A 25,180-nucleotide genomic window follows, 5' to 3' on the forward strand; every position below is an offset into this window, starting at 1 on the left:
GATTACTGAATGTGTATAAGATAACTTTTAATGCTCTTTATGGCTTAAGTAAATGTTATAATAGGTGCTAAATGCAAAAAAAAAAAAAAAAAAAAAAAAGAAACAGAGGGCTAAACTTGGATCATGATAGTTCACAGGATAGATATGATCCAGTGTCCTTTTTCCACAATGAAAGCCGTAAGAACTGACAGCCTTTGATTTATCTGCCCTTCTCTTTTTGGGAAAACTCTGGGCTCAACTCAGAGTCATGGTTGCAGTGTTGACCCATCTCCAATAATCAACAAGATGTGGTTAATACTGAGACTTCCTAGGAATGAGCCTTCCTAGCTCTGTGAGACTATACCATTTGATTAAAAGGTTGGACATCAATGCATCTTTTGACTGATTTATGACCAAAAGCAGGATCTGTGGACAGAAAAGAGAGGTTCTATGAAAAGTAGCTTCACAGAGTAATTTGATGATAAATTCTTTATGGGGCAGGTCATGGTGGGTAATCACACTAGAGGCATATAATTCTTCAGTGAAATGTTTATCTTTGCCTTAAGCAAGTCCTGTTCATTGTTTCTGGGCATCTAAATTAACACACCTGTGAAATAAGCTATAACCACCCTCAAAAATGCACATAATCAGGCCCTGGCCAGTTGGCTCAGTGGTAGAGCGTCAGCCTGGCATGCAGAAGTCCCGGGTTCGATTCCCGTCTAGGGCACACAGGAGAAGCGCCCATTTGCTTCCCCACCCTTCCCCCTCTCCTTCCTCTCTGTTTCTCTCTGCCCTTCCCGCAGCCAAGGCTCCATTGGAGCAAAGTTGGCCCGGGCGCTGAGGATGGCTCTGTGGCCTCTGCCTCAGGCGCTAGAATGGCTCTGGTTGCAACAGAGCGATGCCCCAGATGGGCAGAGCATCGCCCCCTGGTGGGCATGCCAGGTGGATCCCAGTCGGGCGCATGCGGGAGTCTGTCTGACTGCCTCCCCATTTCCAACTTCAGAAAAATACAAAAAAAAAAAAATGCACATAATGATATTTGGTCCAAGATGGTGAAGTAGACAGAGGCTACATTCACCTCCTCCCATTACTACATCAAAATTACAACTAAAGGGCTGGCTGGGTAGCTCAGAGCACTGTCCTGATGTACCAAGGTTGCAGTCTTGATACCTGGGCAGGGTACATACAAGAATCAACCAATGAATGCATAAATAAGTGGAACAATAAAAAGATGTTTCCTTCTTTCTCTTGCCCCTTTCCTCTTTCTAAAATCAATCAATAAAAATTTTTTAAAAATTACAACTGAAATATAGATCAACCTAGATAACAATCTGAAGACTAGCTGAATAGACTTATTCTTATACCTAAGAATCTACAGAAGAAGCCAAATTAAGACTGATGGGAGGGACAGAGATGTTAAACAAGCTGGCCCTGCACCTACATGTGGTGGTTGAGAATCCAGAGGTGAATCTTGGCTGTAAAGTCACCCTTCAAAAGCAAGGGGTCTGAACCCCATGCCAGGCTCCCAGTGTGGAGCACCAGCACTGAGAAGAGGAGCCCACATAACATCTGGCTGTGAAAATCAGGGGGGTTTACATTCACTCGAGTGATACACAGGCTGCCAGAAATCCAGGGGTCCTCTCACAGGAACTGTGCACAAACTCCCACTTGCAGACCCTTACCCTGGGTTCTTGCAGAAGGATAGCAGCTCACAGGACGCTAGGGTTATATCAGGGAGACAGAGTAGCGTGGCTTTGGGGAGAGGGCTGGAAAGACAGCCTCCAATGTCCCTGTGTTGAGTCCCTCTCCCACATTGCCCACAGATGTCACCTTTTCTGGGTTGAGCACGCCTCCCTTCAGGGCATTAGCCTGGTGAGCTATATTAGCCCCACCTTGATGACTCCCATGGCTCTGTCCTACCCAAATTGCCCAGCAATGTAAGCTCTGCCAGCGGCAGCCAGCCCGGGCCCACGCTGCAGACATGAAACTTCTGGGCAATTCCAGGCAAACTCAGGGGTGGGCGTGTGGGGGTGCTGGAGACACACAGGGAGAAACTGAGTTCTGTGGTTTAAGGCCCGGGCTTCCTTCCTGCATGCCTTCCCTGTGTTAAGCCCTCCATCCACATGGCCAAATCTTAACCCTTTGAGTAGTGAGATTTTTTTATGCTTGCTGCCCCCGGGAATGAGTTGTTGTTGTTTTTTTCCTTGAAAAAATAAAATTAGTTCCAGTTACAGTTTTATTAACTTAAAATCATGTTTGTTTGATAACCAATTTATGAAAACAAGAAGAAACATACACTTGCCATTGTAGTGCAATTGACATACATTTGCCATCATAGTACGATCGTACTCTGGATGGTCAGGAGGCACGAGGATGTACATGAATGGTCGTACTACACAAAGGGTTAATCTGCTGGGGTCTGATGAGCTTACTAGCTCCATCCTAATGATTCCCTGAGAGTCTACCCCACTGCAAAATTCGGCATGCCCCAGGCTGGTGGCAACTGGCCTCAGTGTAACCTGAGATTTTTCCTGAGTATCCTCAGAGACCCAGCAGTAGCCTTGACTTTGAATCTATATTAACATGGTGGACATCAATCATTCTTACCTAGTGACCACCTGAGATCCTGTCTCATGCAATTTGTATACTGCCAAAGGCTTTTCAATGGCTCAGCCTAACAAGCATTCAGTAGGTGATGGTGGGTCTCAGGACACCTGCAGTCTTTTGCTGACCTGCTCCAGACTTGATATTGGTGGCAGCCTGTCTTGGTATGCAGCTTGTCCCATCCCATGTCCATCCAGGCTCAGTTCAGCAAGCTACCAACTGTGGATTGCTGTATAGGTCTTAATAGGTATCCCAGGGTTGATCACAGGCAGCATGTGACATTGACTTGCAGTAAAGTCCTTTCCAAAAAGCCTCTGAATGAACATACCTGGTGACTAGCTTCAGACCACAATAGAACATGACGTGATTAGCTCCATAAGCACCACGCCCAAAGGGAGGTCTCAGCAAGACATCTGACACTGTTGGGGCAAATTCCACTTCATAAATCATTCTCCACATAGCAGCTTAAAAACTAGTGGTGGCCAATCTGTACATCAAGCTAGCCAGAGTGTCAACCCCACCCACTTACATGCTAACAGCAAATGCAACCAAATCAGGAGGGTATACATAACCCACACAAGGAAAACTCCTGGAGCACCCCACTTAGGGTGTCATGGAGACTGTGCCACTGGGCTCCAAAGGACACTTATTACATAAGGTTAACATACCAAGACTGAGAGACACAGAAGATCTATTTAATACATAGAAACAAACACAGGAAGGCAGCCAAAATGGAAAGACAAAGAAACACATGCTAAATGAAAGAAGAAGAAAAAGCCCAAGGGGAGAAAAACCTAAATAAAATGGAGGCAAGCAAATTACCAGATACAAAGTTCAAAACAGTGGTGACAAGGATGTGCAAGAGACTTAGTGAGCACCCTTAACTTCAACAGCATAAGAAAGCACAGAGAAACCATAAAAAAGAACCAGTCAGATGAAGAATACAATAACTGAAATGAGCAATACACTAGAAATAATCAAAAGCGATGGATGAAGCAGAGGATCCAGTCAGTGATTTGGAAGACCAGGTAACAGAAAACACCAAATCAGAGCAGCTAAATAAATAAATAAATAAATATAAGGCTAGTTTAAGGGACTTCTGAGACAATATCAAGTATAGCAATATCTGCATCATTGGAGTACTAGAAGGAAAAGAGAGAGTGCTAAGAATTGAGAAAGTATTTGAAAAAATAATAGCTGAAAATTTCCCTAACCTGGTGAAGGAAAGACACACAAGCCCAGGATGTGCAGAGTCCCAAACAAGATGAACTGAAAGAGGTCCATCAGAATTAAAATAAAAAATGTTAAAAGACAAAGAGAGAACCTTAAAAGCAGCAAGAGAAAAACAGTTACAAAAAAATCTCCCATAAGACTGTCAGTTGATTTCTCAACAAAAACTTTTCAGGACAGAAAGGAATGACACAAAATATTCTAAGTGATGAAAAGCAAGGGCCTACAGCCAAGATGACTTCACCCATCAAGGCTATAATTTAAAGTTGAAGGAGAAATAAAGAGTTTTGCAGACAAGAAAAAGCTAAAGGAGTTTACCACCACCAACAAGTATTACAAGTAATGTTAAGGGGAATTCTTTAAGAAAAAAAAGGGAAAAAAAGAAACATAAGTATAAATAATAAAATGGCAGTAACTACACACCTATCAATAACCACATTAAATGAAAACAAATTAAATGTTTCAATCAAAAGATGCAAAAGAGCTGAGTAAATAACAAAACAAGACTCAAATACATTGTGTCTACAAAAGACCCACTCAAATCAAAAGACACACACAGACTGAAAGTAAAGAGATTGGAAAAAGATATTTCATGCAAATAGACATTTTAAAAAAGCTGGGGTAGCAATACTTATATCAGACAAAATAGGCTTTAATACACAGGTTATAATAAGAAACAAAAAAGGCATGTGTAATGATAAAGGGATCAATCCAACAAGATAACATAACCCCTATAAACATGTACACACCCAATATAGGAGCACCTAAATATTGATATATAAAGCAAATCTTGATGGATATATATGGAGACACTGACAGTAATAAAGTCATAGCAGGGGACTTTAGCATCCCACTGATATCAATGTATAGATCATTCAGAGAGAAAATCAGCAAGGAAACAGCAGCCTTAAATTACACATTAGACCAGATAGATATAATTGATATTTTTAGAGCATTTTACCCCAAAACAGCAAAATATACATTCTTTCCAAGGGTACATGGAACAATTTCCAGAATAGACCATGTTAGGACACAAAAAAATTTTCAATAAATTTAAGAAGACTAAAATCATATCAGGTATCTTCTCTATCACAATGGTATGAAACTAGTAATCAATTGTCAAAAATAAAAAATCCTTGAAAACAGCACAAACACACGGAGGCTAAATCATGTGCTACTAAACAATGAATGGATTAACAATGAGCTCAAAGAAGAAATCAAAATATACACTGAGCCAAATAATGTGAAAACACAACTCAAAATCTATGGGACACAGCAAAAGCAGTCATAAAAGGGAAATTCATAGCACTACATGCCTACATCAAAAAGCAAGACAAATTTCAAACAATAAAAACCTTATAGCTAAAGGAACTAGGAAAAGAACAACCAACAAAGCCAAGAGTGAGTAGAAGGAAGGAAATAGTAAGGATCAGAGAGGGAATAAATAAAATAGAGTCTAAAAAAAGATACAAAAATAAATGAAACCAAGAGAAAGTAATTTCAAAAGATAAACAAGACTGATAAACTTTAACTAGACTCATTAAGAAAAAAGAGGACCCAAATAAATAAAATAAAAAATGAAACAGAAGTAACAGACAACAGAAATAGAACAATTATATGAAAATATTATGAGCAATTATATGCCAATAAATTGGACAACCTAAAAAAAATGAATACATTTCTAGAAACATACAATCTTCCAAGACTGAATTAAGAAGAAATAGAAAATCTGATCAATTATAACTGATGAAATAAAAAAAAAAAACTTTCCCCAAAATAAAATCCTGGACCAGATGGTTTTACAGTTGAGTTTTATTAAACATTCAAAAGAAAAAAAATCAACACCTATCCTTTTCAATTACAAAAAATTCAAGAGGAGGGAGGACTCCAAAGCTGATTTTCTAAGCCCAGCCTTATCTTCATTCTAAAACCAGAAAGATGTTAAAAAGAAATAAAATAATAGGCCAATATCCCCAATAAACATAGATGCAAAAATCCTGAACAAATAATTAGCAAACCAAATTTAATAATAATACATTATAAAGACCATAAATCATAGTCAAGTATGATTTATTCCTAGGATGCAAGGTTGGTTCAATATCCATAAATTAACTTGATATACTATATAAACAAAATGAAGGATAAAAATCATATGATCATATCAATAGATGCAAAAAAAGCATTTGACAAAATCCAGCATCCATTTATGATAAAAATTCTTAGCCACATGGGAAGAGAGGAAACACACCTCTTCATAAGAAAGGCCATATATGAGAAACACACAGCTAATACCATACTTAGTGGAGTAAAACAAAGCATTTTCTTTAAGATTAGGAAAAACAGAGGGATGTCCACTTTAACCACTTTCATTCAACACAGTACTGAAATCCTAGCTACAGCAATCACATTAGAAGAAATAAAAGACATACAAATTGGAAAGGAAGGAGTAAAACAGTCTTTACTTGCAGATGGCATGACACTATATTTAGAGAACCCTATAGATTCCACCAGAAACTACTAGAAATGATAAAATATAGTAAAGTAGCAGGATACAGAATAATATTGAGAAAGTGGTTGCATTTTTATCTAGTAATAATGAATTATCAGAAAGAGAAACTAAGAAAATAATTTTATTTACAATTGCAGCAAAAAAAAAAAATACTTAGGAATAAATCTAACCAAGGATGTAAAAAAATTTGTGCTGGGAAAATTATATAACACTGAAGAAAAACATTGAAGAAGGTAAATATAAATGAAACACATACCATGTTCATGGATAAAAAAAAAAATCAGCATCATTAAAATGTCCATACTACCAAAAGCAATTTATAGATTCAGTGCAATTCTTATCAAAATACCAATGGTGTTTTTCACAGAATTAGAACAAATAATCCAAACATTTATATGGAACCACAGACAATCCTGCCTAACCACAGTAATCTTGTGAGAGAAAAACAAAGTGGAAGATGTCACACTACCTGATATAAAACTATATTACAAGGCCCTAGTAATCAAAACAGCATGGTACTGGCATAAAAACAGATATATACATCAATGGAACAGAACAGAGAGCCCAGAGATAAACCCACACCTATATGGTCAATTGATATTTAACAAAGGAAGCAAGAATATACAATGGGGTAAAGATGGTCTCTTCAATAAACAGTGTTGGAAAAATTGGACAGATATAATATTCAGTAGGATACTTGAGTCTATGTAAACACAATAAATTAAAATCATAATTAAAAAATATTGGACAGATATATGCAAAAAGTGAAACTAAACCACTTTCTTACAAGAATAAACTCAAAACAGTTTAAAGCCTTAAATATAAGACTCAAAACCATAAAACTCCTAGAAAAAAACATAAGCAGTAAAATCTCTGACATTTCTCTTAGCACTATTTTTTCTGCTACATCTCCTTGGAAAAGAGAAACAAAAGAAAAATGAATTAATGGAATTACATCAAACTACAAAATTTTTGCACAGCAGAGAAAACCATTAAAAAATGAAAGGATAATTTATTGAATGGAAGAAGGCATTTTCTAATTATACATCCTGTCAGGAGTGAATATACAAAATCTATAAAGAACTTAGACAACTCAACACCAAAAATACAAACAATCCAAATAAAAAAAAAATGGGCAGAGGACCTGAATATAGAGACTTTTCCAGAAAGGATATACATCTGGCCAACAGACATATGAAAAGATGCTCAATGTCACTGGTCATCAGAAAAATGCAAATTAAAATCACAATGAGCTATCACTTCACACCAGCCAGAATGGCTATCCTCAATAAACCAACAACAATTGTTGGAAGGATGTGGAGAAAAGGAAACCCTCATGTACTGTTGATAGGAATGCAGATTGGTGAACTCACTGTTGAAAGCAGTATGTTTTAGTTATTTGCCTCAAATAACTAAAAATGGAACTGCCTTACGACCCAGCAATTTTATTTCTGGCAATATATCAGAAGACACCCAAAATACTAACTTGAAAAGATATATGCACTCCTATGTTCACTGCAGTGTTATTTACAATAGCCAGGATATGGAAACAACCCAAGTGCTCACAATAGACAATTAGATAAAGATGTGTTACAGCCTGACCATTAGTGGCACAGTGGATAGAATGTTGACCTGGGATGGTGAGGTACCAGGTTTGAAATCTGAGGTCGCCAGCTTGAGCATGGGCTCATCTGGCTTGAGCATGGGCTCACCAGCTTCAGTGCAGGATCATCAACATGATCCCAAGGTCGCTGGCTTGAGCAAGGAGTCATTGGCATGGCTTGAGCTTCCCCTGCCCCCATTAGGGCATGTATGAGAAGCAATCAATGAACAACTAAAATGATACAACTACGAGTTGATGCATGTGTTACATATTTATAATAGAATATTACTTGACCATAACAATGAAATCTTACCATTTGCAACAGCATGGATGAATTTATTATTCTAAGTGAAATAAGTCAGACAGAGAAAAACAAGTACCATGCGATTTCTTTCACTTATACATGGCATCTAAACTAAATGAACAAATAAAACAGACACAGATTCACAGATACAGAAAACAGATGAATGGTTTCCAGAGGGTAGGAGTCTTGGGGCTGGGTTATAAAGATGAAGGTAGTAAGAAGTACAAATTGGTAGTTACAAAATAGTCATGTGGATGTAAAGTACAGTATAGGGAATAGAGTCAATAATATTGTAATAACTATGCACAGTGTCAGGTGAGTACTTGAAATATCGGGGGGATCACTTTGTAAATTATATGATTTGATTGTCTAATGACTATGCTGTACATCTAAAACTAATACAAAATAATATTAAATGTCAACTGTAATTGAGAAATAAAATTAATAAAAAAGAAAGCACATAATCTTAACTATCCTGTAATCCAATTCCGGCCTCCAAATAATTCTCCCTAAATTCCCTCCTTAATTTCAAATGAATAAAAGAAGCTGGAGGCCCTGGCCAAGTAGCTCAGTTGGTTAGACCATTGTTCCAACACACCAAGGTTGCAGGTTCAATCCCCAGTCAGGGCATGTACAAGAATCAACCAACGAATGCCTAAGTAAGTAGAAAGAACAAATCTATGTTGTTTTATTTCCTCTCTCTCCTTTCCTCCTTCTCTAAATTAAAAATAAAAAATGAAAATAGAAAAAAGGAAGAAAGAAAAGAAGCTAGAAAACTGTTATTCTTAGGAACATTTAAGAACTTGCTCCCTGACACGTCATCAGTTTGGCTCAAATAAACCCTTGAAAAATTGTTTTAAAAATTGGATTTCATGAAAATTTCTGTGTTCATTGCTCTTCTCAAAGAATCAGTTTTAGGGTTAATTGATATATTTTAAAAGCATTTTATTAATTTCTACTTTTATTTAATAAATGCATTCCTTCATACAGTACTTTGGGAGTAAAACTGCTATTCTTTTTCCATCTATTAGTTTAATAGTTGTAAACTTTTAAAAATTAATTTTAATTTTGGCTCTGAATGTTCCTTTGTATTGACCAGTATACCTCATAAACTTAAGATACTGTTCTCTCATTTCTAAGTAGTTTGTAGCTTCAGCTGTGAGTTAAGTAGAACACTGACTCAGAACAATGAAGAGGATGGATTTTGGAGGGACTACACATTTTATGTTTACTTTCTGATTTTTGCTGTATTGAAGTCAGAGAAGTTTTAGAATTCATTGAATTTTTCTATGTGATCTGAATCTTGGCTTTTTTTTGTGAATGTTTCTGGGCTTCTTTAAAATACAGTGGTTTTTTTTGCTACTTACTGAGTACAAACTTTTCAATTAAGTTTATTAATTGTGTTATTTAGATGTTCTGTTTGGTCTGTTATTTCTACGTGCTAGATGGAAGTATCCCACCGTGTAGGTATGAGCTCATTTTCCTCTGATGATTCTATAAGCGTCTCATTGATATATTTCCAAATATAGTACATGTTACGAGCATGTCATTTTGTTATATATTCTTGATATATTGTACCTTTTATCCATATTGAACAGCCTTCTTTGTCTTGCTTAATGCCTTTCACTTGGAATTTTACTTCTTCTGGATTACAATGACTACACCTATGTTTTTGGTAAGAGTTGTCTGGTATTCTTTTTCTATTTCTTTATTTTTATTCTCTTTAGGTCATTTTATTTTTACTTACAGTAAACAAGCTAGAGCTAGATTTCTTAAAGCTAACATTAGAACATCTACCTTTTAATAGGGGAATTTAATTTTTCATGATTACTAATTTGTTCTTATTCCTGCCATCTTATTTTATCTTCTAATGTTCTTTCCTCCTTCCTTTTCTCCTCTCACTCTCTTTCTTTCTTCTTTTGCCTCTCCATCCTTTCGCTGAATTCCTATAGTTTTCTTTGTCCTTTTTTTCCACTGGTGGGTTAGAATGTATATGTTCCATTTCTGTTCTTTCTTCTGTCAACTTTCTTCCATTGAGGAATTTCTCAGTATTTCTAGTTCACTAATAGCACTCTCTCAGGTTTTGTTTGTATTTTTCTTCCTAGTACTGTTATTCTTTTAAAAACCCTTTTCTGTCATCAAGGACTTTAGGAAAGGAGGGAGATAGACCCACGCGCTTGCTCAGCTATGTGTGTCTAATTCCCCCACTTAAGTGTGGCACAGGTTTATGTGCTGTTAAATTGCAACTGACAGCAGCCCTTGTGTCTCATAGCCTACAGTCTGAGGGAGGTGTTGACGTTGGGTTGATACTTAAGGGCTCTGTCATTTTGATTTAATACATTTAATATAATAATGATACTTGGGCTTCAATGTGAAGAAAGGATTCTAGAGACATGGTGAAAATAGGGCTATCTGATAGAATCTTGGACCTTCCGGACAGGAGCCTCAGGTGACGGTGAGGGGCTCGCTGCCTTGCCCAGTGCCCAAGCATGTGGGATACCTGAGCTGGAATGACTTTAGAAATCACCTGGTCCAGGGCAGGGTCAGTTGCTCTCATCTCCCAGCCACGGACTAGGTGGTGTCCCAGGGAAGTGATAAGCCACAGGGTGGCAGGCCAGGGGTCCTTAGGAGCTGGATGAGGAAGGAGGAGTGGCTTGCATGAAGTACGGCCCAGAAACCCAGCCCTCCCAGCTACACCCAAGGTGGTGGCCTTCCAGGAAGTGAGGGTGTGTGGCTGGCTTAACGGAGGAGGAACCAAGCACACAGGGACCTAACCACACAGCATCGTGAATGGCGCCAATTTTGGCACACCTACTTGTTTTATGAGGAAACTGAGGCTCAGAGAAGTCCTATGTCTTTCTTCAGGGCACAGAGAGAGTGCATTGCAGGCTTGGCTTTGAGCCTGCTCTGCTTCCAAATCAAGCGTTGTCCGTATTTGACTTTTGACCCCCTGGTGTTTTTGAGCGGTTATCAGCAGTCGTTTGTGCCCATGTCTACGGAGCTGCTTGACAGAAGTGATGAGCAGCAATGAAATGACTGGCCTTCCATTCAGGTCGGGGGCCCAGCCCCAGGTCTCTCCCTGCTCACTCTCCTCTCATGCCACAGCCAGACTGCCAGGCTCTCCCTGCAGGTGTGTGTGAGCGTACGTGTGTGTGTGTGTGTGTGTGTGCGCACCTGTCTCCAGGGACCCACCTGAAGAGGAGCAGCACAGCCTGCGGGAAGGTCTGAAAGTTGTTGTTCCGGTTGATCTCTGTCGTGTCGTTCAGGGCGATTTTCCCAAACACCTAAAAGGGAAGAGCAAAGGGGTTCGGTGAGCTGTGCACAGAGATGGTCCTAGTTCCCTCCCATTGCTCAACGGTCTCCTCGGGGGTCCCAGCCGACCCTTGGACAGGCTGGTCTATCAGCTGTGCAGAGTTCCCTAATGTAACGTGGCAGGGCCTCAAGGGGACAGGCACCAGCTGCCCAGTGTCAACGCCCACCCTGGACACAGGGAAGAAGAAAAGAGTCCACTGCCCAGGACAGTCTCTGTGGCCCAGGGGGAACTGAGGCCGAGAGCAGGTGCACTCTGCTTCTGTGCAGGGACATATGGCTCGCTGGTCTCCTTTTGGAGCACCTGGCTGCACATGCTTAAGAATATTTTCTCTTTTTTTAAAAAAGAGAGGGAGGAGGTAGGGGAGGGGAGGCACAAAGAGAACCAGATAGGAGGTGACGGAAGACAATTTGACTTTGGGTGATGGGTATGCAACATAATCAAATGTCAAAATGACCTGGAGATGTTTTCTCTGAACCTATGTGCCCTGATTGATCAATGTCACCCCATTAAAATTAAAAAAAAAAATGAAAGAGAGGATGAATATTGGGTAGGCCACCTCTGCTCTATGGCACAGTACAATCTTTTGCCTAACCAATGTTTTTATATATTTATAGAAAACATTTATCCCATCTCTATGAAGGTTATCCTGAAGTCTCTTTAAATCATAGCAACCCACTTAAAGCCAGTTTTTGCAGTGAATTAGAACATTAGTTCTGTTCTTCCCAATGCAGAAAATTTGGTGACCTTAATCTTTCATATCCAAATTGAGCTGAGATTTTGTGTGATTAATACTGAGACACTGCCTTCTTTTAGACCAAACCTCTATTTCTGATGCATAAAGGAAAGGGATTTTCACTATGAATCCCTTTTCAAACTTTAAAATTTTTCTTATATTAAATCATTTTTCCAATGTATTTCTTCTTCTAGGTCAAAAACAAAATAAAAAACAAAATTTCTAATAAAAAAAACAAACCTTTATTGAGGAATAACTAAGAAATATATTTAAAATGTACAACATGGTAACAATTTGATGTACCTATACATTGCAAGATCATTAGCAAGATCAAGATAATTCACATCCATCATCTCACACAGTTAACTGATTTTGGGGGGGGGGGGTGTAAGAATGTTTACGATTTACTATCAGCAATTTCAAGTCTACAATACTGTGCTATTATTAACTATCGTCAGCATTAGGTCCCCATAACTTATCCTTGTGACCTTCTTTTCTTTGCCATTTCAGCTCCATATGCCCAAGCATGCTTATAAATCTAACTTTTGGATTGTGGATTGACACAGATAAGTAATCTGGAGCTTGGGCAAGTTTAATGATCCTTGAACTCAGAGGCCCCTCACCCTGGGCTCACTGCCCTGGACTTGTAAAGCGATGCTTATCTTAGAAATGGCCATGCCTGATCAATGGCAAGAAGCTCTTTTCATCTCAAAAGGTCTGGGCCTATGAATCTTGGGTCCTTCTGCAAGAAGCAAGCAGGGAGATCTTACTTAAGGAGCTGCCGAGGAAAAGCTCCTGGCTAATGTGCGGTGCTGGCATGAGGTGTTCTGCTGGGAGGAGAGGCTGGCATGAGGTGTTCTGCTGGGGCAGCAGCAGGCGCAGTGGGGACCTACGAAGAGGGCCTGGAAACCACTGTGTGATTGATGGAGAGAGCATGCCGCTCTCGCCCTCTCTGTCTCCCGAACTACACTGGGTTGAGGTAGTTCTCAGGCCCTTCAGACCTGGACAAAGGGAGGGATGCTATCCGACACACCCTTCCTGCTGTTTCCTGGGAAGGGCCCACAGCTTTTGAGGCCCACCACATATGTTGGGAGTATTTTCCTGAGAGCAGAACCCAGGCCTGGGAAAGTGGGGAGAGCAGCTCTCTGCTGTGAGTCCTCTGCTCTCAGCCATTCACCCACCTACAGGATACCACTTGGGGAGCAAGTTCCAATTCCTGGGACCCTTTTGCCCTCAGAAGGTGAAAGATGAGAGAAAGGGATAGTCAGGATCAGCAGGGAGCTGAGAGGGAGGAGGGCGTCAGGGAGAGTGGGGCCGGGCCAGGGCCAGGGCACTGAGCTTCGGGAAGCCCGTCCTACCTGCATGCCGATCACAGCGTAGATGAAGAACAGCATCACTATGAGAAGGGCCACGTAGGGCAGGGCCTGGAGGGAAGTGAGGGACTGAGTGAGGCCGTGGAGACGGCCGGCTGCCTCCCTTCCCGAGCAGGGCATCTGCAGCCACCGGCTGCGGCCTGGCTTCAGGGGTGGTTCCAAGAACCCCACAGCCGTTCTGGGCACCTGGGAGGGACCCGAGTGCTGGCACTGATCCCACATCTCACTTGGTTTTGATCACCTGAGAAGCAGTGCAGTGTTTGAGAAAAGCAGGTTGCAGAGCAAAGAAAATAGAGCAACGTTACTTAGCAAAAACCACCAAAAATGAACAAAACGTCCTCAGGCCAGACGTGTATCTCTGTACAGCGAAGAGGAAGTTAGGGAGGACACACACACCCAGGCTTCCGGGAGGCGCAGGTGGGGCAGGCTGTGCCCCTTCTTTGGACTCCATTAGTTGCAGTAAAAACATTTAGTAAGGAAAAGTAAATAAGAAAAAGATCTGGGGCTCAAATCCCATTTCTGCCACCTTCCAGCTCTGACAGCTTGGGCATATTAGTTAACCTCTCTGGAACTCAATTTCTTCATCTGAGAAATGGGAGGAGTAATAGTGACCTCCCAGGGCCTTTGTGGAGTTCAAACGACTTGGGGTTTACAGAATGCCCTGTGCACTACCTTGCACATTGTTGGATCCCGCAGTTTTTTCACTCTAGGTATTATCAGCCCAGCAGCTCAGACAACTGAATTGTCCAGAGCCCCTGCTGCTTCTCCTGGGAGAGACTCCTGGGCTTGCTGCTGGTGACGGGTCAGGAGAGCCACACGTGCCACGTGTGCCAAAGAGAGGCCCGGCCAGGTGTGCGCTCACCACCAGGTGGCACTGCGAGACCACACGGACACTGTCTGGAGCTCAGCTCCCCAGTCAAGTGCTGCTCCTCCCAGGCACCAGGTCTGTTGCCTCTTCCTAGCCCAGGAAATGGTGGAGGGTGGGTGAGTATGTTGGGGCCTATATGTCACTCGCAGCTGTGAGAGTCCAGGGGACTAGGTCAGCCCAGTCCTGCTCCCAGCAGGATCCTCAGATTCCCAGGGACGAAGCAGGACTCAGGATGGAGTAGGGGTGGTGGGGAGGGGCCGTGGCTCATTGTGAAGCAGGCAGTCACCTGGCCTGGTGGGAGGAAGGCCAGTTGCAAGTGCAGCCAGGCCAGAGCCCTTTCCTGCAGGACCGTCCCAGGCTCCTGTGAGGTCCAGGGCCCGCGCTGTCTGCAGAGGTGTGTGCCTTTGGGGTGGGGTTCCAGAGCAAGCAGGTGCCTGACAGTAGCGCCCCAGCTCTGGCTGTAACTTCATTCACAGCAGTGTTGGATCAGGGGCCCACTCCATGCCCATCACTGGCACCCTGACTGGCCAGGGCAGGGGACACGATGGATTCCTCAGTGCACCTGAGTCTCCCTGACTTGGGAAGCCCAGGAGCAGGCTCCCACTGGCAGGAGAAGCTGCCTTCAGTGTCGGGCCAGGGAAGCCTGGAAACACAGGCAGTGTTCCTGCCCGACGCAGCTTCAAGGAATTCAACTGACTTCAGAGCTTTGCCTCTCCCTCACTTCAAACTAACAGGGCGCTTCTCAGAGACGGCCAGAGGCAATCATTATTCTGCTTTTATGGATGGCTGAGCAAAGATAGTTAATCCCATAGTTGGACAACCCGTTGCCCATTCTAGAGACCATCTCTCCTCAAGTGGTGTGACACCAGGGTGCTGAAGAGTCAGGCTAAGTCCAGCAATAGGTGCAAACAGCAGTCACAGCTGCAGGCCAGAACTGCGAGAAGTCACGGGGTCACGTTTTTCAGATTTCTTCCACCACAAAACCCCTTTGCACCATCACGTCTCGCAGAACAACACACAAATGGGAGAAGAAAGCAGAGCCACTCGGCTTGAGTGCCAGCCCTCCCTCCCTGACTTCGGGGAGACCTGGGGATCCAGAAACCTGCTTTTGAGAACCACAGATTGAGTGGTTCTCAATCTCAACCACAACTGACTCATTTCAGACAGGAGGAAAGCAAGGTGCAGACAGGGGAAGTTGCTGTCACACAGTAGTCAGTGGCGGAGGAAGCCCTGTCCTGACTCCTGGATGCCGCTCAGTTCTTGACCGCGTCACCTCCCATTCAGGGGACTGGGGGAAGCTGGGGTGGGGGTGCCCCATGCAGCCCTGCAGCCAGGAGGTGAGGGGCTCTTCTCCTCCCGTCAGTGCTTAGGGCAGGGGTGGCTACCTGGAAGGACTTGATGAAGGTCCACAGCAGCGTCCGGATGCCCTCCCCACGGCTCAGCAGCTTGACCAGGCGCATGACCCGGAAGAGGCGGAAGAAGGTGATGGAGATGCGGGAGTTCTCCTCTGTGCTCTGGAATCCATTGGCAACAGGTGGTAGTTAACACAGCAACAGAGACGGACGGGGCGAGAGCGGGTGGGCCCTGCTCGAGCCACACAGCCCTCGGCTGGGACGGAGCCAGCTCAGGGTGGGGTTGGCTGCACTAGGTTCTCTCCTCTGGCCACAGGTGGGAGGCCAGCACCCACCATTTCCAGGTGGGCCACTCAACCCTGAGGTCTCTGCAGAGCCAAGTTGTGCCCAGGCCCCTGAGCCCAAGTCCCTTTTCCTATTCTCCCCACTTTGCCTTCTTTCCTAGTTCTTGAGCTCCTGGGTGGAGCAACAGAGGATTCCAGAGGGAACTTCCATATGCCCTGAGGTCCAGGCTGGGAGCTGGCCTGTGAGGGCGCCTTGGCCACGGGCTGAGAAAGCAGTCGGATTGCCCTGCCTGGCTGGCTGAGGGTCCTGTGTCAGGACCCATGGGACCCATGGGATTCGAGAACCATGGGATCCGGTTCTCTGTGGGGTGGCTGGGTGGGTTGTGGCCCTGTCCCAGCTGTTGGGACGATTTCACTGGGGGTCCTGGAGGGCGGGGTGGATTGCCCACTGAAGGATCTTGCATGTGAGCTGCTCAGGGCTCCGGCACTCCTGTCGTGTCAGCTCCTACTTCCCACGGCCCCTGCCCCAGGTGGCCTCAGGGAGCAGGGAAAGGGGTGCTGCTTGGTGCAGGTGAGAGACTTGTTTGCAGCCCCTGCCTTCTATGGGGCTCTGAAGCTGCCCCCTTCTCCTCCCTCTGCCCTGCGGCCACTAGGAAGCACCCCCTCTCCAGGGGGCATGAGACCAGGGAGTGGGGGTGGGGTGGGGGAAGGCTGTCAGTTGCAGGGAGAGGACCAAGAGGTCCTGCTCAAGCTGACCACCTCCGCAGAGGAGTCCCCTAGGGCGAGGGAAGAAGGGTGGGGTCATGGCCACAGCACGCTGGGGATGGAAAACGGCACTGGGCTGCCAGGGGCCTGCTGGTCTGGGGCCACCTGGGCATGTTAGACCTGGAGGCTCCTGGGGCTTGGGCACCTACCTGGCCAGGGAGCAGGAAAGGCTTTGCTGTTACCGTCTGCCTCCAGACCGGAGGAAAATGTGGACTGACCCCCTTGAACCTCTTCCTGGCACACCAGCCAAAAGGCTGGAGATGGTGGCCCCAGGTGCCACCAGCCTGCTCCCCAGAGCTAGTGCAGCTCACCCAGCCCCGTCAGCACCGCACCTGGAGAGAACGGACCTTTGGGCTGGCTTCCTGTTACGTTTCCGTAGCTGACTCCCTCTGGGTAATAGCTGGGACCGCGGGTTGGCCCTCCTCACATCTCTGGCTTTGATTTTAAGTACTTTCGGGTAGGAGACCCCCTGACACCACTGATCCCAAATATCCCACTAGCAATGAAAGTCCTGGAAGGCTCCCACAGACCCTTTGCCCTGACCCCATCGAGTGTTACTGACGTGGCCGGTGGCTCCAGAGGCCCCTCATCTCACTTCAATTCTGAATGGGGGACCCAGGGAGGAGGTGGGAAAGTCCAGAGGCCCCAGGAGGGAGCTGGGAAGGAAGGGTGGGCGGTAGTCCTTGCTGCCCTGGGCCCTGCCCTGCCCTGCTGTGGATTTTGAAGTCTTTGATGCCCTTAAACTTTGCATTTCTATCACTTATGCATTTGTTTGAAATTCTCTTTTCTTCCCTTAAAAGAAGACTGTGTGCCCCCAGAGGAGTACACAGTGGAGGCTCAGGGTTTTATCACTCAGCTGTCAGTTCCACCATGTTCAGGAAAGGAGAAAAAAGGAGAGAGAACATGCTTATGCAGGGAACATCAGCTGTGGGTGTCAAGAATTTGAGAGTCGTGCCACAGGGGCATCTGGGTCTGATGAGTTAAAAAAATAAAAGTCAAGCTTGCAGCGTGAATTCCATTCTGGGTCCAACCCCCCACCCCCAACCCCCCGGCTGCTGCAGCTTCCTAATGCTCTAGAAGGAGAATAAACACGTTTCTGTTTGGACACAACCATTTCCTCTAATAAAACCAATGGCAATGTTACCAAGAAGATCCCAGCAGCCGTCCCTGCGACGTGGAGAGCGCACCCGGGTTTAGCCTTTCCCTCGGCAGCCTGACCAGCCCGGGATGGGCATGGCAGGAAACAATGCCAACCCACCTGAACTTGCCTTATCTGCAGACTCTTGGGGCTCTGGGACTCGTCACACTCACTAATTGTGCGACAGCAGCCTTCTGGAGAAAGCTGTTCCAAGAAGACCTCAAGGTCACAGTAAGTGGCATCTCTATCACTTTAGTCAAAGTGAGTCATCAAAAGTGGTCCAAGCAAACTATTGGGTTTTTCTGCTCGCAGCAGAGAAGCGGGTATAGCCTAATTTTAATGAACTCAGGAGTTGAGAGAAAATTCACAGTAACATTGTTGGAGTGACTGGAAATTCAAGCACACTCTTAGAAACAAATTCCAGAGTAAGCCTTGCACTGCAGCCTTGAACTCAGAGCACAAAGGAGGCCCCGCCCTCACAGGCAGGTGGTGAAGGAAGTGCAGTCTGCCTTTCCTCCTGCTAGGTCATCTCCCTCTTCTCCCAGGGGGTCTCACCTGGCTCTGCAGGTGCCCTGTGCATATTTCTCACATCAGGTTAAGGTTAGAGACTGAGTCAGTGGAGTCCTCAGGATATTTAACAGGAAAATGCCCTTGGGTCCAGTTCTTTCTCAGTGGCTTGCTAGATTATCAAGATCACAGTGAATGATCACCCGAAGGAAAGTTCAGGAAGGGGAAGGAATACCAGGACACAGACAGCACATCACAGCTCACAGGAGACCAGGCAGGCAAGGCGCAGAACGGACACGGTGGTGACATGCATTGGGAGCCAGGCTGGGCTCTGGGAGGCCCTGGGGCTCAGGCAGGTCAGAGTGGAGGATGTTAGAGGAAGTCACAGAAGCTCAGAGCGTGGTTGGGAGGGTTGGTCTTACCATAAAGGGAGAGCATTGGGTATGTTCAGCTGGCTTTAAAGAAAGGCAGACAGAGATAAGCTGTGATGAGTCTCCAGCGAAGATGTCGGTATTCTAGGTCTTGGCTGACACAGGAGCAAACAGTGGCAGGAGAGGGCAAAAGGACACAAGTGACAGAAACACAAACCAGAGGCCTGGCGGGTTCTGCACCAGGAGTGTGGGCTCTCACATCTACCGAGGACCCATCTCTGGACATAAATTAAATAATTCACACCCATTATGACCGAGGTCTTCTGGACTTGGCAGGTGGAGGTTCTGTTTGGTTTTCTAAAATCTGCCCTGTGTTCTAGGATAACCTCTGGAGCTGGCACCTGATTCGCTCTAGCTTTGCCCCAGTGGTGCCAGCCGGAGGAGCGCTCAGGCAGTGCCCCTCGGGTTTGGGGGGACTGAGTGTTCATTCTCACCAAGGAGAATCTAAAGAAGTGGCCTCCACCTCCCTCCATCGCAGGGGTTAGTCCTCAAGCTGAGGCTCCGGTGGGAGTGCCCTGCTTCACCAAAGATGTGTGGAACCTTGGCCCTGGCATGAAAAATGAGTGTGCAAAGCCCTGCACACAATGCCAGATATGATTATTAACACCCCAAGCAGCTGTTCTCATGGTCTCACTGCCGTGCTTTTTGGGGCGGGCGCAGCACAGAACGGCCACAGGGGAGTGTGCCCACCGCAGCGGCTCTCTGCCCGACGCCCTGAGTCTGACTGCTCCGGCCCTTCTGAGCTGCCTACCCTCTCTAGAAGGTCATGCCTTTGCTTTTGTTATTATTATTATTATCATTATTAGTTATTAATTAGAAACTAAATTTAACGGGGTGACATTGGTCAATAACAACACATAGGTTTCAGGCAAACACCTCTAATGCATTTGAATTGTTGATTATGAGCCCATCACCCCAAAGTCAATCATTTCCCATCACCGTTCCACACCTCTGCTTTTACCCTCCATTTTCAGATGTTTGCTCTTGTGTTTCTATTTATAAGGTACAAAGAAATGTTGTAATGGAATTTTTGAAGGATGGAAATGTGCACAACTAGACATTTGCTTGCAGACTTAAAATACTCCTTTGGCAACAGATTTCTCAAAAAATTCCTATTTTTTTCCATAGCAAATTGGTAAGAGGTCCTTTTTTGGGGGAAGGGTGAGGATGGAGGGTAAGGCGCGGGAAGAAAAGGAAAATGGCGCCTCTCCAGTCATTTATGGAACACAGTCCGGATTGCCACTTCTGCTGCTTGCAGAACACTAGAGCCGGGTCAGTCCGATGCCTGAGGATGGGCTCACTAGAATTTGACTGGCAGGCTGTGATAAAACATGGACACACATACACACACACACACATACACACACACACACACACACACACAAAGAAAATTTCAGGATGCTCAAGTGCTTGCGTGTTATGGATAGGGAGTTCTATGGTTCTGAGGCTCCAGTGAGGAAGGAGGGAGTGTGAGGGTCAGACAGAGGTCTACAGCAGTGGTAGTCAACCTGGTCCCTACTGCCCACTAGTGGGCGTTCCAGCTTTCATGGTGGGTGATAGCGGAGCAACCAAAGTATAAATAAAAAGATAGATTTAACTATAGTAAGTTGTTTTATAAAGATTTATTCTGCCAAACTTAGCGAAAATCCGACATAAAGTACTTGGTGATTATTATTATATGCTTTAACTTGCTGTAACTCTGCTTTATAAATTTTATAAAGTAAAGTTACTTCCCTACTTTATAAATCATCATTACTGTGGAACGGGTGGGCAGTTAGAAAATTTTACTACTATCAGAGATACAAAAGTGGGCGGTAAGTATAAAAAGGTTGACTACCCCTGGTCTATAGTATACACGATGACAGGCGTCCTCAAACTACAGCCCCCTGAGGTCATTTATCTGGCCCCCCGCCACATTTCCAAAAGGGGCACCTCTTTCATTGGTGGTCAGTGAGAGGAGCACTGTATATGGCGGCCCTCCAATGGTCTGAGGGACAGTGAACTGGCCCCCTGTGTAAAACGTTTGGGGACCCCTGCATTATGCCCATGAATTAGGCAGAAGTCCCACGAGGCTTGGATCCACCCTGAAAATTCCCAAAGCTACCCCATTACTGCTAAGAACCCTGGGCAAAAATGCTTGAAGGTCTCCTGGGCCCATCCCATCCAAATAGGACCAGAATGAAGACAAGTTAGAGAGCCCACTTGAGTCACTTGGTCCAACTGAATAATCTCCAGTCACTGAAAAAATTCAAACCATTTGTTTTATTTTATTTTACTTGTTAAACATTCAGAATCGCTCATTTTGGAGTTTTTGAATGTCTTAATTATCTTTTATTCTGTTGACTTTTAGCCTTTTATGCTCCCATTTAAGATCCCATCTATTTAAGTCATATTTTTGTTCAAAACTTAGCTTTAAGTCTATTCTAATCACCTTGATCATATCTTATTATTTTAATCATATGCATTAATTTAAGAAGCCTCCAGCTACAGCTGTGTAACAAGAGATAAGAATTGGTCAGGAGGAGCTGTGAGGGCAGTGGTCAGTGGGCGGATGGGGGCTCTGGGCTCCTGTGTTGGGTCCCCAGCCTGGGCAATGACTATGCTCCAGAGACTCTCCCTGTGGGAGAATCAGAGGACGCAGATTAAATCTTTTCTCAGGCTTTAAGCAATCCATGCCTTTCAGAGGACACTTTTGACTTGCTGGGCCAGTGTGGTCTGTCGACCTCTCACACAAGCCTGTTCTATGTGAGAATAGCTATGTTTACAAAACTCATGGTATCTAAGTGGAGCCAACAGGAAGAAGCCTAACACAGAGACCCTGAAGGGCAGTGCTTGATGACCTGGTATAGTCTTTCCTGTCTCTGGTTCTCTTGCCAGCTGCAGATGGAACCCCCTATGCTGCTCCCCAGTGAGCTCAAAGGGGAGATTGGCCTGCCTGGTCTTGGCCACCTGCACTTTTAGCACAGAAATGTGTCTGTGGTGCTGGTCACTCTCTGTGACTCCCTAGAACACCTTGAAAAACTACCTGGCGTCAGTTCTACTTTTTGAGCTAAACCCAGAATTGGTAGCCTGGAATATTTGTGCCGTCCATCACTGACCCTTTTCCAGATTTGCTCCCAGTCCCCTGAGTTAGTTACACTTTCTCCTTTCACGGTCTTCCCAGGGAAGAGGGGAGGCAGGACACCCTGAACACTTATGCCCTATGAGCCTGGCGACCCCCCAGTGCTCCCCTTCCCCAGGAGCCAACAGAGCTGCCCACCTGCCCCGAACCTTCTGGCTGAGCTTTAGTGCTGCACGGGGTCCTCTAATGGTAGGCGTGGAGAAAATTTCTTTCATCTTTGTTTTGTAATGCTCTGATAAGCTCCAAGGAGTTAAAGATATCGGGTCAATTAACTTAATTTGTTCATGTAATCTGTATAAATGAAACAAAGTGATTGCTCTCTACGTGAGGCAGAGGTGAAACATTTTCAGAAAGAGTCCTGGCTAGTGGTTCCAGCAAACAGGCTAAGTGCAAACAGAAAGGAAGAGCCAGTTAACTGACTGCAATACACTTATGCAGATTAGCTTGGTTTGGTACAACCTGCAAGGGCAGCAGGTGTGGCCCGGGGCAGCTGGTAGGAGAGAGGCTCTGAATGAAGTCCAGGATCAAGTCAGAAGTGTCACCTCATAGATGAGTCTTGCTTTCTGGAATACACTCACTGTGCCTGTTCACTGGGGCACTATTTCTAGACCACACAAAGGGTGCGCAGGGCACCTCAGAGAATACAGGAGGCTTCTCCTTGATGGATGGGTTTCCCAAGGTGATGGATGTGACAATCAGTGGAATGTGTTTCCCATTTGCTAACACTGCCCGTCTCTGCAGAACTAAAAATTGTTGGAAATAGCTCCTAACCATATAAAAAAGAGACTGCCCCTTCCCTGTTCTTCCTCCTTTTTTTTTTTCTTTTTTAGCACAGCCAGGAAGTAAAGATTACTAAGGTTTCAGGGGCTAGGTAGCAGATATCTAGATATCTAGGCTGGAATATCCAACCAAGTTGTCTTCTAAACTATTGTCTTGAGGTCAGTTGGGTAGAAAGCCTTTTAAAGACTCGCAGCCACCTGGACATGTGGATTTTGCAAGTGCAGACCTCCTCCGACTCCCTCGGGGAGGCTGGCTCTTGGCTGAGTCAGGAACAGGGTCCACAGATGGGCCTTCCAGTTCCAGCCGCTGCCACGGGGTCGTGGCTATGACACCATGGTCATTAAAATTCCTTTGAAACATGAGTCAAAGGCAATGTCACAGGTGTATGTGAGTCCTACTGGCTCTCCTGCTGAAGAAACTTGCCTCTCTTTTTTTAATCTTTTGTCTAAAACTCAGTGAGTGGATGTGATAGAAATTCCATTCCATACACCTGAAGGTCAGGTTCCCATGAGCGTTACCACCCCCCACCCCCCACCCCACCCCGGTGCTGCTTCTGCACTTTCCCTGCCCCTGCTCATCTCAGCTGGATGTGCAGGACAGGACGGCCGGTTCAGCTGACAGAGAACCATGGTATGGCGGGAGGCTGAGCGGCTGGGGCTGTTGGTGAGACCCCAGGTTCTCTAGGTGAGAGGACAATGATCAGGCTGGGACACACAGACTGAACGAGAACGGTAACAAGCGACTTTCAGGCACATTTGACACTACCTTCATGGCCAGGGCCAGCAAGTGACAGTTACTGGGGGCCCAGGGAAGTGCCCGGGGCCACTGCTCCTGTCCTCATTATCCTTTTAGCACCTCCTCCAACCAGGAGAAATGAACACCCAGGAACCGAAGTGGCCTGTGGATTGTGAAGGAGCTGGGCGACGCTGCATCTCAGAGCCGCCAGAGATGGCAGCAGGGAAAGGCATTTCCAGAGGGCCAGAGTAAAAGAGACTTTAAACTGTGACCTCCTAGACCTGAATCAAGAGATTCCTTGCAAAGGGAGATGCAAAGTTTAAATAAGCACAAACCAACTGGGACAGACCAGAAGCTGAGGGTAGGATGTCCACGGCTTTCAGATATAAGGGCAAAGCAAGGAGAGATGCACAGTTGAAAGTCATTCTTAAGCAGGATTTCCATTTTGGTCTGGACAGAATAGAGAAATAAACTGAACTGCAGAGGAGGACTGGTAAGAAGAGGAGGGTGAGAGAGTTGTGAGGGAGGCAAAAGCACTGGGCGGAAAGAGAAGGAACAAATGAAGACAAGCCCGAAGATGACCAGGTGGAGGGTGGAAAGAGCAACATCCTCCATGCCTATGTCCACCATGTTGCAACCCCCTGGATGGCATCTGTTGCTCTGAGGAAATAGTCTAGCTAAAAGGAGACGAGCCCTCTTGAAGCTCTGTGGCTACAGGTACCTGCATGGAACGCCCCTTCCAAGCGGACGGGTGGAGAGGTTTAGAGCCCGGGCATCGACAGTTCCGGGCTCACCTGCGCTCCTCCTGGGTTTGTGTACTAAACTGCGCAGGGTGGACGGTGATGATCAGCCTATAGCACTAGCTGCCCCAGGGCTGGCTCATGTGGCTAGAAGCAGCTTAACTGCAGGAGTCACTGTGTTATTCACCTGCAAGCTAATGTCTCCCCAGGTGCTGTTTACCTGCCAGAGACTCACGCTAAACAAGACTGATTACCATTTATCTTCCCTTAGGAAGGACAGCTGGTGTCCAGTCATTCAAACAAAGGAAACCCATGAAGAAAAAATGGACGAAATCAGCTGTGATCAGTGCTAACAACACGGAAGAATTCTGTGTGTGTGTGTGTGTGTGAGAGAGAGAGAGAGAGAGAGAGAGAGAGAGAGGCCCCAGAAGGACAGAGAAAAAGAACAAGAGTTAAGACAGAGCCAGAAACTCAAACATGAAGCAAAGGAAAACAGGTCATTCCCAGTGTGGGGCACACACACCAGGAGTAAATGAGTGTTTATAGAAATAGCGATGCTTTTTGGGGCACTTGTGGGCATTTCTGAGCCTGCCTGAGGTGTAGTAGCTGTCTCTCTACTAGCTCGTGGAATATTCTAGGCACTTTCGTGGTAGAAGCTTCCTGGCAAATGCAGCTGACAGGAGCTTGCTCAGCCCTGAGAACTAAAGGAACAGACCTGGCTAGACCCACATGGCTGTCTGGTCACACCAGGGCGTGTGCTGTGGCAGCCCCTCCCACTCTTGTTTTAGGTGAGAGGAAAGGGTTGTACATG

The 25,180-nt window shown here is 45.3% G+C and overlaps 1 protein-coding gene across 14 annotated transcripts in view; it reads right to left on the reverse strand.

Annotated features, from left to right (window-relative positions):
• Positions 1-25,180, reverse strand: part of CACNA1C (calcium voltage-gated channel subunit alpha1 C) — a 777,231-nt gene that overhangs the window by 55,676 nt on the left and 696,375 nt on the right. For 12 of the 14 annotated variants that reach the window (XM_066369078.1, XM_066369080.1, XM_066369079.1 and 9 more), the window contains 4 exons: positions 18,985-19,017; positions 15,902-16,030; positions 13,634-13,699; positions 11,422-11,513 (listed from right to left, as the gene is read on the reverse strand). In XM_066369078.1, coding sequence (XP_066225175.1) covers positions 11,422-11,513; positions 13,634-13,699; positions 15,902-16,030; positions 18,985-19,017 — 320 coding nt within the window. The remainder of the gene's footprint in view (positions 1-11,421; positions 11,514-13,633; positions 13,700-15,901; positions 16,031-18,984; positions 19,018-25,180) is intronic. The other 2 variants (XM_066369071.1, XM_066369077.1) reach the window with 1 other exon arrangement.

This window comes from Saccopteryx leptura, chromosome 2, assembly GCF_036850995.1.
Source record: "Saccopteryx leptura isolate mSacLep1 chromosome 2, mSacLep1_pri_phased_curated, whole genome shotgun sequence".
NCBI classification, from domain to species: Eukaryota; Metazoa; Chordata; class Mammalia; order Chiroptera; family Emballonuridae; genus Saccopteryx; species Saccopteryx leptura.